Source organism: Somniosus microcephalus, chromosome 2, assembly GCF_052327205.1.
Source record: "Somniosus microcephalus isolate GS21.2 chromosome 2, FLI_Smic_1.0, whole genome shotgun sequence".
Classification (NCBI taxonomy): domain Eukaryota; kingdom Metazoa; phylum Chordata; class Chondrichthyes; order Squaliformes; family Somniosidae; genus Somniosus; species Somniosus microcephalus.
This window is the reverse complement of record NC_140988.1, coordinates 382,782,539-382,797,956: the sequence shown is the minus strand read 5'-3', so window position 1 is coordinate 382,797,956 and position 15,418 is coordinate 382,782,539. Positions and strand designations below refer to the sequence as shown.

Genomic DNA, 15,418 nt, shown 5'->3' with positions numbered 1-15,418 from the left:
GGAACAGGAGGAGGCCGTTCAGCCCCTTGAGCCTGTTACACAGGAACAGGAGGAGGCCATTCAGCCCCTTGAGCCCGTTACACAGGAACAAGAGGAGGCCGTTCAGCCCCTCGAGTCTGTTATAGAGGAACAGGAGGAGGCCATTCAGCCCCTCGATCCTGTTACACAGGAACAGGAGGAGGCCATTCAGCTCCTCGAGCCTGTTACACAGGAACAGGAGGAGGCCATTCAGCCCCTTGAGCCTGTTACACAGGAACAGGAGGAGGCCATTCAGCCCCTTGAGCCTGTTACACAGGAACAAGAGGAGGCCGTTCAGCCCCTCGAGTCTGTTACACAGGAACAGGAGGAGGCCATTCAGCCCCTCGAGCCTGTTACACAGGAACAAGAGGAGGCCGTTCAGCCCCTCGAGTCTGTTATAGAGGAACAGGAGGAGGCCATTCAGCCCCTCGATCCTGTTACACAGGAACAGGAGGAGGCCGTTCAGCCCCTCGAGCCTGTTACACAGGAACAGGAGGTGGCCGTTCAGCTCCTCGAGCCTGTTACACAGGAACAGGAGGTGGCCATTCAGCCCCTTGAGCCTGTTACACAGGAACAGGAGGAGGCCATTCAGCCCCTCGATCCTGTTACACAGGAACAGGAGGAGGCCGTTCAGCCCCTCGAGCCTGTTACACAGGAACAGGAGGAGGCCATTCAGCCCCTCGAGTCTGTTATAGAGGAACAGGAGGAGGCCATTCAGCCCCTCGATCCTGTTACACAGGAACAGGAGGAGGCCATTCAGCCCCTCGAGCCTGTTACACAGGAACAGGAGGAGGCCATTCAGCCCCTCGAGTCTGTTATAGAGGAACAGGAGGAGGCCATTCAGCCCCTCGATCCTGTTACACAGGAACAGGAGGAGGCCATTCAGCCCCTCGAGCCTGTTACACAGGAACAGGAGGATGTCATTGAGCCCCTTGAGCCTGTTACACAGGAACAGGAGGAGGCCATTCAGCCCCTCAAGCCTGTTACACAGGAACAGGAGGAGGCCATTCAGGCCCTTGAGTCTGTTACACAGGAACAGCAGGAGGTTATTCAGCCCCTCGAGCCTGTTACTCAGGAACAGGAGGAGGCCATGCAGCCCCTTGAGCTTGTTACACAGGAACAGGAGGAAGCCATTCCACCCCTCGAGCCTGTTACACAGGAACAGGAGGAGGCCATTCCACCCCTCGAGCCTGTTCCACAGGAACAGGAGGAAGCCCATTCAGCCTCTCGAGTCTTTTATACAGGAACAGGGGGAGGCCATTCAGTCCCTCGAGCCTGTTACACAGGAACAGGAGTAGGCCATTCAGCCCCTCAAGCCTGTTACACAGGAACAGGAGGAGGCCATTCAGGCCCTTGAGTCTGTTACACAGGAACAGGAGGAGGTTATTCAGCCCCTCGAGCCTGTTACTCAGGAACAGGAGGAGGCCATTCCACCCCTCGAGCCTGTTACACAGGAAAAGGAGGAGGCCATTCCACCCCTCGAGCCTGTTCCACAGGAACAGGAGGAGGCCCATTCAGCCTCTGGAGCCTGTTACACAGGAACAGGGGGAGGCCATTTAGCCCATCAAGCCTGTTACACAGGAACAGGAGGAGGTCATTCAGCCCCTCGAGCCTGTCACACAGGAACAGGAGGAAAATATTCAGCCCCTCGAGTCTGTTATAGAGGAAAAGGAGGAGGCCATTCAGCCCCTCGAGCCTGTTACACAGGAACAGGAGGATGTCATTCAGCCCCTCAAGCCTGTTACACAGGAACAGGAGAAGGCCATTCAGCCCCTCGAGTCTGTTATAGAGGAGCAGGAGGAGGTACTTAAGGAAGTGGCCCTAGAAATAGTAGATGCATTGCTGGTCATCTTCCAGAACTCGATAGACTCTGGAACGGTACCCATGGATTGGCGGGTAGCTAATGTTACCCCACTATTCAAAAAAGGTGGTAGAGAAAAGGCGGGGAATTATAAACCGGTAAGCTTGACATCGGTAGTGGGGAAAATGCTAGAGTCCATTATAAAAGATGTAATAGCAGAGCACTTGGAAAGCAGTGACTGGATCGGACAAAGTCAACATGGATTTACAAAAGGTAAATCATGCTTGACTAATCTACTGGAATTTTTTGAGGATGTAACTGGTAAAATAGATAAGGGAGAACCAGTGGATGTGGTGTATTTGGACTTTCAGAAGGCTTTCGATAAGGTCCGGCATAAGAGATTAGTGTGCAAAATTAAGGCACATGGGATTGGGGGCAAGGTATTGACTTGGATAGAGAATTGGTTGGCGGACAGAAAGCAAAGAGTTGGAATAAACGGGTCGTTTTCCGAGTGGCAGGCAGTGACTAGTGGGGTACCGCAAGGATCGGTCCTAGGACCCCAGCTGTTCACAATATATATTAATGATCTGGACGAGGGAATTGGATGTAATATCTCCAAATTTGCAGACGACACAAAGCTGGGGGGGGAGGGTATGCTGTGAGGAGGATATCGTGAAACTCCAGCACGATTTGGACAGGTTGGGTGATTGGGCAGAAAAATGGCAAATGCACTATAATATGGATAAATGTGAGGTTATCCACTTTGGTGGCAAAAACAGGAAGGCAGATTATTATTTGAATAGTAATAGATTGGGAGAAGGGGATGTGCAAAGAGACCTGGGTGTTCTTGTACACCAGTCGCTGAAGGTAAGCATGCAGGTGCAGCAGGCGGTTAAGAAGTCAAATGGTATGTTGGCCTTCGTAGCAAGAGGGTTCGAGTACAAGAACAAGGATGTCTTGCTGCAGTTGTACAGGGCCTTGGTGAGACCACACCTTGAGTATTGTGTGCAGTTTTGGTCGCCTTACCTGAGGAAGGACGTCCTTGCCATGGAAGGAGTGCAGCGAAGATTCACCAGGCTGATACCCGGGATGGCAGGAATGACGTATGAGGAGAGATTGTGTCGATTGGGCTTATACTCACTGGAGTTTAGAAGATTGAGAGGGGATCTCATCGAAACCTATAAAATTCTGTCAGGCCTGGACAGACTAGATACAGGAAGGATATTTCTGATGGCCGGGGAGTCCAGAACCAGGGGTCATAGTCTAAGGATAAGGGGTAAGCCATTTAGGACTGAGATGAGGAGGAATTTCTTCACCCAGAGAGTGGTGAACCTGTGGAATTCTCTGCCACAGAGGGCGGTGGAGGCCAGTTCATTAAGTATATTCAAGAAAGAGTTGGATATATTTCTTAAGGCTAAAGGGATCAAGGGATATGGGGAGAAGGCAGGGACAGGGTACTGAATTTGAATGATCAGCCATGATCTCATTGAATGGCGGAGCAGGCTCGAAGGGCCGAATGGCCTACTCCTGCTCCTATCTTCTATGTTTCTATGTATCTATGTATTCAGCCCCTTGAGCCTGTTACACAGGAACAGGAGGAGGCCCATTCAGCCTCTCGAGCCTGTTACACTGGAACAGGAGGGGGCCATTCAGCACCTCGAGCCTGTTACACCGGAACAGGAGGAGGCCATTCAGCCCCTCGAGCCTGTTACACCGGAACAGGAGGAGGCCATTCAGCCTCTTGAGCCTGTTACACTGGAACAGTAACAGGCCATTCAGCCACTCGAGCATGTTCCACCGGAACAGGAGGAGGCCATTCAGCCCCTCGGGCCTGTTACACAGGAACAGGAGGAGGCCTTTCAGCCCCTCGAGCCTGTTACACTGGAACAGGAGGGGGCCATTCAGCACCTCGAGCCTGTTACACCGGAACAGGAGGAGGCCATTCAGCCCCTCGAGCCTGTTACACTGGAACAGGAGGAGGCCATTCAGCACCTCGAGCCTGTTACACCGGAACAGGAGGAGGCCATTCAGCCCCTCGAGCCTGTTACACTGGAACAGGAGGAGGCCATTCAGCACCTCGAGCCTGTTACACCGGAACAGGAGGAGGCCATTCAGCCCCTCGAGCCTGTTACACTGGAACAGGAGAGGGCCATTCAGCACCTCGAGCCTGTTACACCGGAACAGGAGGAGGCCATTCAGCCCCTCGAGCCTGTTACACTGGAACAGGAGGGGGCCATTCAGCACCTCGAGCCTGTTACACCGGAACAGGTGGAGGCCATTCAGCCCCTCGAGCCTGTTACACCGGAACAGGAGGAGGCCATTCAGCCCCTCGAGCCTGTTACACTGGAACAGGAGGAGGCCATTCAGCCCCTCGAGTCAGTTACACTGGAACAGGAGGAGGCCATTCAGCCCCTCGAGTCAGTTACACTGGAACAGGAGGAGGCCATTCAGCTCCTCGAGCCTGTTACACTGGAACAGGAGGGGGCCATTCAGCACCTCGAGCCTGTTACACCGGAACAGGAGGAGGCCATTCAGCCCCTCGAGCCTGTTACACCGGAACAGGAGGAGGCCATTCAGCCCCTCGAGCCTGTTACACTGGAACAGTAACAGGCCTTTCAGCCCCTCGAGCCTGTTACACCGGAACAGGAGGAGGCCATTCAGCCCCTCGAGCCTGTTACACCGGAACAGGAGGAGGCCATTGAGCCCCTCGAGCCTGTTACACCGGAACAGGAGGAGGCCATTCAGCCCCTCGAGCCTGTTACACCGGAACAGGAGGAGGCCATTCAGCCCCTCGAGCCTGTTACACCGGAACAGGAGGAGGTCATTCAGCACCTCGAGCCTTTTACACCAGAACAGGAGGAGGCCATTCAGCCCCTCGAGCCACCGGGAGCTGACCATTTGAGATTTTAACCTGACTGGGCGACAAGGACAGAGGTCCAATCCCGGCGGGCTCCTCGTTGACATGTCGAGCCCTGAATGAGCCAGTGTTTAATCATTTTCCTGAGCATTTCTCAGGGGGCAACTTCATCAACAACTGAATAAAACATAACAATATGGGTTACTGCAGTGCGTGACGGGACAGGTGCAGGTACTTGAGCTCCTCAATCTGCCCCAGCAACACAGAGACACGAGCAACTGAGTAAAGCGGTTTATTTGTTTTATTAAAGAGACACAGCGCAATCAAAAAATAAACAGGAAGGGGCATTAAATCAAGAAAGTTTTTTTTAGTTATAACACATAACTTTGTTTAATTCAAGATTAGTTTTCAACAAAATAAAATTCAAGTAAAATATATTCAGATATTAAAATCTGTCTGATTAAAGACCATATGATATATTCAAGAAAGGAGTGGATTGAGGCAGGTATAAAGAGATACACGTCATCTTATTTGAATGTGGTTTGGATTATTGGACGAATAATTCCGAGAGAATGCATGAGTACAAATCCCACCGTGGGCAGTTTGAGAATTTGAATTCAGTTTAAACAAATCTGGGAATAAAAAGCCGGGGTCAGTAATAGTGACCATGGAGCTGTCGGATTGTATTAAAAACCCAACTGTTTCCCTAATTTCTTTTCGGGAAGGAACCCGGCCGTCCTTACCCGGTCTGGGCCTATACGTGACTCCAGTCCCACACCAACGTGGTTGGCTCTTAACTGCCCTCTGAAGCGACCGAGCGAGGCACTCTGTTGTACCAAACCTGCAGCGGTTCAAGAAGGCGGCCCACCACCACCTTCTCAAGGGCAATCGTTTAATTTTTACAATGCCTGCCACGTTTGGGGTAGGAAGGAAGTGGGTGTGGGACTCTAGCTCCCTCTCTCCCCCTCCATCTTGTTACTGTTTTAGGAGGGAGAGAATTTCCCAACAGTTGTAAAGGCCGAATCAAAAAGGTTAATAAACTCAGCCTTGCGATGCCCCTCCCCCTTTCCCGCTGCCCCTCACGCCCACCAGCTGAAGCGAGGGCTGGGCAGAGGCTAGGGGTTTGGGCCACAGGCTGCTGTCCCCTGCCCTGAGGCCTCGGATGATGATCCCAGATGATGCGAGCCTCAGATGGTAATTACTAACACGAGAGGTGAGCTCCCCCTCTCCTTCAGTGAACTGCTCCGCTCCACGAGGGGGCGGAGGACAGGGAAGGCGGCGGTGGAGGGAATGTTTGGGGAGGGGGGGAGCGGGCAGGGGGCGAGGGGAAAGACCGGGGGGTGGGGACGATGGGTTGGGGGTGGAGGGAGTGTTGGCGGCGAGGGGAGTGTTCGGGTGAGGGGTGGTGAGGGGAGGGGACCAGTTGGAGGGCGAGCGAGGGGAGTGTTTGGGTGGAGGGGACCGGGTGAGGGGTGGGTGGCGGGGGGCTGCTCACAGGTGAGTCCCAGCCTCCTCCTTGTTCTCCCGGGACTCCCTGGGGTAAAACTCCGACACGATGCTCTCTGGGATTCGCTTCAGCATCTCCTTGGGGAAAATCCGCAGCAGCTGCCACCCAATGTCCAGGGAGTCGAAGATCGACCGGTTATCGTACGGGCCTGAAACAGAAATCAGAGATGAGGGGGACTTGGGAACAGGAGGAGGCCATTCAGCCCCTCGAGCCTGTTACACAGGAACAGGAGGAGACCATTCAGCCCCTCGAGCCTGTTACACAGGAACAGGAGGAGACCATTCAGCCCCTCGAGCCTGTTACACAGGAACAGGAGGAGACCATTCAGCCCCTTGAGTCTGTTACACAGGAACAGGAGGGGGCCATTCAGCCCCTCGAGTCTGTTACACAGGAACAGGAGGGGGCCATTCAGCCCCTCGAGTCTGTTACACAGGAACAGGAGGAGGCCACTTCAGCCCCTCGAGTCTGTTACACAGGAACAGGAGGAGGCCATTCAGCCCCTCAAGCCTGTTACACAGGAACAGGAGGCCATTCAGCCCCTCGAGTCTGTTACACAGGAACAGGAGGAGGCCATTTCAGCCCCTCGAGTCTGTTACACAGGAACAGGAGGAGACCATTCAGCCCCTCGAGTCTGTTACACAGGAACAGGAGGGGGCCATTCAGCCCCTCGAGTCTGTTACACAGGAACAGGAGGAGACCATTCAGCCCCTCGAGTCTGTTACACAGGAACAGGAGGGGGCCATTCAGCCCCTCGAGTCTGTTACACAGGAACAGGAGGAGGCCACTTCAGCCCCTCGAGTCTGTTACACAGGAACAGGAGGAGGCCATTCAGCCCCTCAAGCCTGTTACACAGGAACAGGAGGCCATTCAGCCCCTCGAGTCTGTTACACAGGAACAGGAGGAGGCCATTTCAGCCCCTCGAGTCTGTTACATAGGAACAGGAGGAGGCCCATTCAGCCCCTTGAGCCCGTTACACAGGAACAGGAGGAGGCCATTCAGCCCCTCGAGTCTGCTCCGTCATTCTATTGGATTGTGAATGATCTGTACCTCAACTCCATCGACCCGCCTTTACTCCATATCCCTCGGTACCCTTGTGTATTAAAAATCTAGCGATCTCAGTGTTCAAAGCTCCAATTGACCCTCAGAATCCACAGCCTTTTGGAGGAGCGAGTACTAGATTTCCACCAGCCTTTGTTTGAAAAAATGCTTCCTGATTTCACTCCTGAATGGCCTGGCTCTAATATTAAGATTGCGCCTTCAATCAAGAACAGCAGAGACCAGCCCCTCCAATAACACAGGGGTACAGTAGCCTAGCAGATCTGGGCCTGGACTAGCAAGCCAGAGTTCATGAGGGCAAATCCCACCATAAGTCGTGAATTCCATAAATGCGGTAGTTTGTCGATTGGCACCAGGGAAAGTGATCGTGAAGCTGTGGGATTGTCGCAAAAACCCAACTGGTTCACTGATGTCCCATTAGGAAAGGAAACCTGCCGTCCTTGCCCGGTCTGGGCCTCTATGTGACTCCAGACCCACAGCAACGTGGTCGGCCATTAACTGCCCTCAGGGCAAGTAGGGACAGGCAATGAAGACGGTCATGACAGCATCGCCCACATCCCAAGAGTAAATAAAAATAATGAGCGTCAGCAGGCTGTTTGGCCAAAGAGGGTGTCGGACCAAAGCCTGATCGTCCGCACCAGGTCTTTCCAGCAGGGTCCTTTGGATTGTGAACCCAGGCTGACTTCCCCCCACCCCACCCCATCCACCTCGGCACCCGCCCCCCCCCCCCCCGCCCTGCATTGCCAACTCTAGTTGGCTGTATTCCTGCCGATTTCATCACCTGGCCTCCCATCTCCAATATTTTTATAACTAATAAATAAAAATGTTCAGAGAAAATGAAAAAAACAAGACATTGTTTTTCCTTAAATCCCCTTATGCCCAGGAGATTAACCTTCAATTCTTGGAGATGCCAGGGCAATCCTGGTGGGCTGGCGGCCCAATCTCCCCAGCCCATGCGTGCCAAGTCCAGGTGTGTGCCTGGGAGAGCTGCCCAGGGGTTCAAGGCAGGGACCGAACCGGGGGACATCTCTCTGTGTCTGGTTGGGTATCACTGGGGAAATGGGAGTAAAGAACGGCCTTGGGGAATAATGTGGTGCTGCAGGCTGCTCGTGGGCAGCCTGGCTCAGTCCTGAGACCAGCGAGGCTGAGGCTCCTCTTTCTTTTCATGGACTATCCTGAGTTTGTGGTTTCCTTACCTTGGGTGATGAAATTCTTCTCAAATTTCTGCAGGAATTCCAGGTACAGAAGGTCATCGGAGGTCAAGGCCTCCTCACCAACCACAGCCTTCATGGCTTGAACATCCTTCCCGATGGCATAGCAGGCGTACTGTCAGAGGAAGGAGGGATAATGGGCACAGTTAGAGAGAGAGATAGAGATAGAGAGAGAGAGATAGAGAGAGAGAGAGAGAGAAACAGAGAGAGAGGTAGAGAGATAGAGGTAGAGATAGCGAGAGATAGAGATATAAATAGAGAGATAGATAGAGAGAGAGAGAGAGAGAGATAGAGATAGAGAGATAGAGAGAAACAGAGAGAGAGATTTAGAGAGAGAGAGATAGATAGAGGTAGAGAGGGAGAGATAGAGAGAGAGAGAGATGAAGAGAGAAAAAGAGAGAGATAAAGAGAGAGATAGAGATAGAAATAGAGCGAGTCCAGTCAGTGGAAGGAGGGATAATGGGCATGGTGAGAGAGAGAGAGAGTGATTCCATCTCACCCCTCCCCCAATCCCATCTCACCTCTCCCCCAATCCCATCTCCCCCCTCCCCAATCCCATCTCACTCCTCCCCATCCCATCTCCCCCCTCCCCCAATCCCATCTCACCTCCCCGTCCCATCTCACTCCTCCCCATCCCATCTCACCTCTCCCCCAATCCCATCTCACTCCTCCCCATCCCATCTCCCCCCTCCCCCCATCCCATCTCACCTCTCCCCCAATCCCATCTCCCCCCTCCCCAATCCCATCTCACTCCTCCCCATCCCATCTCCCCCCTCCCCCAATCCCATCTCACCTCCCCATCCCATCTCCCCCCTCCCCCAATCCCATCTCACCTCCCCGTCCCATCTCACTCCTCCCCATCCCATCTCACCTCTCCCCCAATCCCATCTCACTCCTCCCCATCCCATCTCCCCCCTCCCCCAATCCCATCTCACCTCCCCGTCCCATCTCCCCCCTCCCCCAATCCCATCTCACCTCTCCCCCAATCCCATCTCACTCCTCCCCATCCCATCTCCCCCCTCCCCCAATCCCATCACACCCCTCCCCAATCCCATCTCCCCCCTCCCCCAATCCCATCTCCCCCTCCCCCAATCCCATCTCCCCCTCCCCCAATCCCATCTCACCTCCCCATCCCATCTCACTCCTCCCCATCCCATCTCACCCCTCCCCCAATCCCATCTCACCCCTCCCCCAATCCCATTGCACCTCCCCCATCTCACCCCTCCCCCCAATCTCATCTCACCCCTCCCCCAATTCCATCTCACCCCTCCCCCAATCCCATCTCACCCCTCCCCATCCCATCTCACCCCTCCCCCAATCTCATCTCATCCCTCCCCAAACCCATCTCACCCCTCCCCCAATCCCATCTCACCCCTCCCCCAATCCCATCTCACCCCTCCCCATCCCATCTCACCCCTCCCCCAATCCCATCGCACCTCCCCATCCCATCTCAACCCTCCCCCAATCTCATCTCACCCCTCCCCCAATTCCATCTCACCCCTCCCCAATCCCATCTCACCCCTCCCCATCCCATCTCACCCCTCCCCCAATCCCATCTCACCCCTCCCCAAACCCATCTCACCCCTCCCCCAATCCCATCTCACCCCTCCCCCAATCCCATCTCACCCCTCCCCCAATCCCATCTCACCCCTCCCCCAATCCCATCTCACCCCTCCCCCAATCCCATCTCACCCCTCCCCCAATCCCATCTCACCCCTCCCCCAATCCCATCTCACCCCTCCCCAAACCCATCTCACCCCTCCCCCAATCCCATTTCACCCCTCCCCAAACCCATCTCACCCCTCCCCCAATCCCATCTCCCCCTCCCCCCATTCCCATCGGGTTGCTCCCTCTGTTGTCTCATTTTGTTTTCTTGTTGGGTGACTGTACCCACCCTAACTGCCATGGTCCAATGGGCATTTCTATCCTTACCAGTTGGTTGGACACATCCGCATGGTCTTTGCGAGTCATCCCCTCTCCAATGGCTGACTTCATCAGACGGGACAGCGAGGGGAGCACGTTGATTGGCGGGTAGATCTGGAGGTGGAACAAACACCTTTAGCATGCGATGGACAAACCAATGCACTCTTATCTTACTGATGACGTGTACTGGGTCCACGCCCTGACCGAAGGGATTGGAGTATGCCGGCAGTCGATCGCCGCGTTCAATACAATTCTCAAACTTATGAGGGGTTTTGCTGGAGTAAATAAGGAGGAACTGTTTCCAGTGGCAGGAGGGTCGGTAACCAGAGGACACAGATTTAAGGTCATCGGCAAAAGAGACAGAGGGGAGATGAGGAGAATGTTTTTACACGGCAAGTTGTTGTGATCTGGAATGCGCTGCCTGAAAGGGGGTGGAAGCAGACTCAATGGGAACTTTCAACAGGGAATTGGATAAATACTTGAAGGGAAAATGATGCCAGGATATGGGGAAAGAGCAGGGGAATGGGACTAATTGGATAGCTCTCTCCTCCTTTAAGACACTCCTTAAATCCTACCTCACCTGTCCTGATATCTCCTTATGTGACTCGGTGTCAAATTTTGTTTTGTAACTGTAACGGTATAACAGTGATAACCATAGTGTAACGGTATAACAGTGATAACCATAGTGTAACGATATAACAGTGATAACCATAGTGTAACGGTAGTGGACGATAAAAGTGGTTTACCACATTCACCCCTTGTTTAGATTTGAGTCCGGTGGGGTGAAGTGTACTACCAGTTCGGGTATGTCAGTCTGTCCGGAGGCCTCGTAAGTCTTTCTGATCGGCGCAGCAGCAGCGGCGGTGTTGCAGTCTCCGGTGTTAATGCTGGTGTCTGCGTGGTTGACGAAGGCTCGTGGGGTTCCGGCATGCCGTCTACCTGGGCTGGATTTGGGGGGGTGGTGGGGGGTAACGGTGGTGTCTCAGGGGTGCCCGAGGGTGCGAGGTCTCGTAAGGAGACTGTGTCCTCCCGCCCGTCTGGGTATGCCACGTAGGCGTACTGGGGGTTGGCGTGCAGGAGGACCACCCTCTCGACCAGGGGGTCCATTTTATGGGCCCTCACATGCTTTCGCAGCAAGACGGGCCCCGGAGAAGTCAGCCAAGTTGGCAGCGTGGTTCCCGTAGTCGATTTCCTGGGGAAAACAAACATTCGTTCATGGGGGGTGGCGTTAATGGCAGTGCAAAGCAGTGACCGGATGGAATGCAGCGCTGTCGGGAGGACTTCCTGCCAGCGAGAGGTTGGGAGGCCCTTAGACTTTAAGGCTAAGAGAACGGCCTTCCAGACAGTCGCGTTCTCTCTTTCCACCTGGCCGTTCCCTCGGGGGTTGTAGCTGGTGGTCCTGCTTGCAGCAATACCTCTCACTAGTAGGAACTGGCGAAGTTCCTCGCTCATGAAGGAGGAGCCCCGGTCGCTATGTATATAGTTCGGGAACCCGAACAAGGCGAAGAGGTCGTTCAGGCATTTGATGACCGTGGTGCTGGTCATGTCTGGGCAGGGGAAGGCAAAGGGGAAACGGGAGTACTCATCAATGATGTTGAGGAAGTACACATTACGGTCAGAGGGCGGGAGGGGCCCCTTAAAATCGATGCTCAAGCGCTCGAAGGGGCGGGTGGCCTTGATCAGGCTTGCTCTGTCCGGCCTAAAGAAATGCGGTTTGCATTCGGCACAGGTTTGGCAGTTCCTGGTCATGGTCCTGACCTCCTCGATGGAGTATGGCAGGTTGCGGGCCTTAATGAAGTGGTAAAGTCTGGTGACCCCGGGGTGGCAGAGGTCGTTGTGGAGGGTCTGCAGTCTATCAGTTTGCACGTTGGCGCATGTACTTCGTGATAGAGCATCTGGGGGTTCGTTCAGTTTACCAGGCCGGTACAAGATATCATAATCATAGGTGGAGAGCTCGATTCTCCACCTCAAGATCTTGTCGTTCTTGATTTTGCCCCTCAGCTTGTTATTAAACATAAAAGCGACCGAACGCTGGTCGGTGAGGGGGGTAAATCGTTTGCCTGCCAGGTAATGCCTCCAGCGTCGTACAGCCTCCACGATCGCCTGGGCCTCCTTCTCGACCGAAGAGTGTCGGATCTCAGGGCCCTGGAGGGTCCTTGAGAAGAAGGCCACCGGTCTCCCCTCCTGGTTGAGGGTTGCGGCTAGGGCGAAGTCGGATGCATCGCTCTCCACTTGGAAAGGGATAGACTCATCCACCGCGTGCATTGTGGCCTTAGCAATGTCTCCCTTAATGAGGGAGAAGGCTGCGCACGCTTCTGCCGTCAGGGGGAAGGAGGTGGACTTCATGAGGGGTCTGGCTTTGTCCGCATAATTTGGCACCCATTGGGCATAGTAGGCGAAGAGCCCCAGGGTTCTCTTCAGCGTCTTTGGACAGTGGGGGAGGGGAAGCTCCATGAGGGGGCGCATTCTTTCGGGGTCGGGGCCGATGACTCCGTTCTCTACTACGCAGCCGAGGATGGCAAGGCGCGAGGTGTTAAACACACATTTCTCCTTATTGTAGGTGAGGTTCAGCCGTTGGGCCGTACGGAGGAATCTTTCCAGATTAACATCGTGGTCCTGCCGGTCGCGGCCGCAGATGGTGACGTTATCTAGATAGGGGAACGTGGCGTGCAGCCCGTTCTGGTCAACCTTCCGGTCCATCTCCCTTTGGAAGACCGAAACCCTGTTGGTGACGCCGAAGGGAACCCTAAGGAAGTGGTAGAGGCGGCCGTTCGCCTCGAAGGCTGTATACTGGCGGTCCTCAGGGCGGATAGGGAGTTGGTGATAGGCCGACTTAAGGTCGATGGTGGAGAATACCCGGTACTGCGCAATCTGATTGACCATATCAGATATGCGGGGAAGGGGGTATGCGTCCAGCTGGGTGTACCGGTTTATGGTTTGGCTGTAGTCGATGACTAGGCGGTTTTTATCGCTGGTCTTAACGACTACGACCTGGGCACGCCAGGGGCTGTTGCTCCTCTCGATGATGCCCTCCTTCAGGAGACGCTGCACCTCACAGCTAATAAAAGCTCTGTCCCCGGCGCTGTACCGCCTGCTCTTGGTGGCGACGGGTTTACAGTCGCGGGTGAGGTTAGCGAACAGGGAGGGGGGCGGGACCTTGAGGGTGGATAGGCCGCAGGTGGTATGCGGTGGGCGGTTTAAAGGCTGCTGGTTGTCGACTGTGAGTGGGGGGAGGGGTCCACCGTATGCCAAAGTGACACTTTGCAGGTGGGATTGGAAGTCCAGCCCTAGTAGGGCGGCAGCGCAGAGCTGGGGCAGGACGAGGAGTTTAAAATTTTTATACTCCGTGCCCTTAACCGACAGGGTCACAATACAGTAGCCGCTGATGTCTGTAGAATGGGACCTCGATGCCATCGAGATCCGGTTGCGTGTTGGCCGGACAGTGAGGGAGTAGTGGCTCACCGTGTCTGGATGTATGAAACTCTCCGTGCTTCCGCTGTCGAACAGGCAGGTCGTGGCGTGGCCGTTTACTTTGATGTCCATCATGGACTTGGACAGGTGATGCGGGCGAGCTTGGTCCAGTGTGACGGAGGCTAGTGTATGGCTGAGCGAGCTGCTGTAGTCTGCGGGTGAGGCGGTGGTCGGGTCTGACGACAAGGTGGCGGTCGACTGTGGTGGACAAAATGGCGGCGCCCACGAGGTTGAATAAGATGGCTGCCCCCACAACTCACGTGAGGCATTGCTGGTGTCGGTTGCCTTGATCCAAGATGGCCGCCCCATGACTCACACGAGGGGATACTGGCATCTGTGGCCTGGATGAAAGATGGCCGCCCCCACAATTCGCATGAGGCACTGCTGGCGTCTGTGGCTCTCCCCCTGCAGGCCTTAGCGAAGTGGCCTTTCTTCTGGCAATGGGAGCAAGTCGCGTTTCTCGCAGGGCAGCGCGTCCTCGGGTGTTTCGCCTGGCCACAGAAGAAGCAGCCGGCGGCCCGATCGCGGGGGTCCGATGTTGCAGCCGGTACCGGGGGTGGCGGTCCCGATCGGTTCTGGGACGCCGACGCTGAGGTAGGTCCCGGAGGCGGCGTTGCGAGGGGTATTGCGGCCGGGGTCGGGCCGGAGTCCCAGGGTCGCGCGGCACAGTACCTGGAGTACGCCTCGAGGTCCCGATGGGCCACTTCCAGGGAGCGGGCGAGGGCTGCAGCTGTGTTCAGGTCGAGGTCCTTTGATTCGAGCAGTCTTTGCCGTGAGTAGTCGGACCGAAGGCCTTTCACGAAGGCATCGCGGATATTCTCTTCAGTATTTTCTGCAGCCGTTACCGCTTTAAAGTCACAGTCCCTGCCGAGTGCTTGTAGCGCCCGTAAAAATTCATCTACAGACTCTCCTGGCTGTTGCGGGCGGGATCTTAGGAGGTGTCTGGCATACATAGAATTTACCGGGCTCCGGTACTGCTGTTTCAGCAGGTTGATGGCGGCCTCGTATGTAGTAAGGTCCTGTATGAGTGCGAATACTTTAGGGCTCACTTGGGTGGTCAGCACTCTTAGTTTGGATCTCTGAGGCACGCCGGATTCTCCCAGGTAGGATTCGAAACAGCTCAGCCAGTGTTTGAAGTCGAGGGCTGAGTTTGCTGCCTGTGGGTTTAGATCCAGGTACGGCGGTCGGAGGGCTCGCAGCCAGGCCGGCTGCTGTGGCTGTTGTAGCTGGGCGTCTGACTGGTCTGACGGTTCGTTAGACATTTTTAAAATTTAGCCAATAAAATTGATATACCTATCAATTCATCCAATGAAAAGCGACGAGTTAAGAAAGTAACTATAGGTTTTTATTAGCTAAATAACAGAGCCCACCCTCGTGGGTGATCGGATCCAACAAGGAGGAATACCAGCCAGTCGACCACCTTTATACCTGGGCAAGTAGGCGGAGCTATGGGCGGAGTCAGCAGTGGTCAGCCCAGGTATAACAGCGTGGCAAGAGGCGACCTCGTGTAGTGATACAACAGTGTAAACAGTGATAACCATAGAGTAACGATATAACAGTGATAACCATAGTGT

The 15,418-nt window shown here is 54.7% G+C and overlaps 1 protein-coding gene across 2 annotated transcripts in view; it reads right to left on the bottom strand.

The window, feature by feature from the left end:
* Positions 1 to 4,959: 4,959 nt before the first annotated feature.
* Positions 4,960 to 15,418, bottom strand: part of LOC147123797 (V-type proton ATPase subunit B, brain isoform-like) — a 265,836-nt gene continuing 255,377 nt past the window's right edge. For both annotated transcript variants that reach the window (XM_085976134.1, XM_085976125.1), the window contains 3 exons: positions 10,383 to 10,487; positions 8,436 to 8,565; positions 4,960 to 6,331 (listed from right to left, as the gene is read on the bottom strand). In XM_085976134.1, the coding sequence (XP_085832260.1) occupies positions 6,168 to 6,331; positions 8,436 to 8,565; positions 10,383 to 10,487 (399 nt within the window). In that variant the 3' untranslated portion in view covers positions 4,960 to 6,167. The remainder of the gene's footprint in view (positions 6,332 to 8,435; positions 8,566 to 10,382; positions 10,488 to 15,418) is intronic.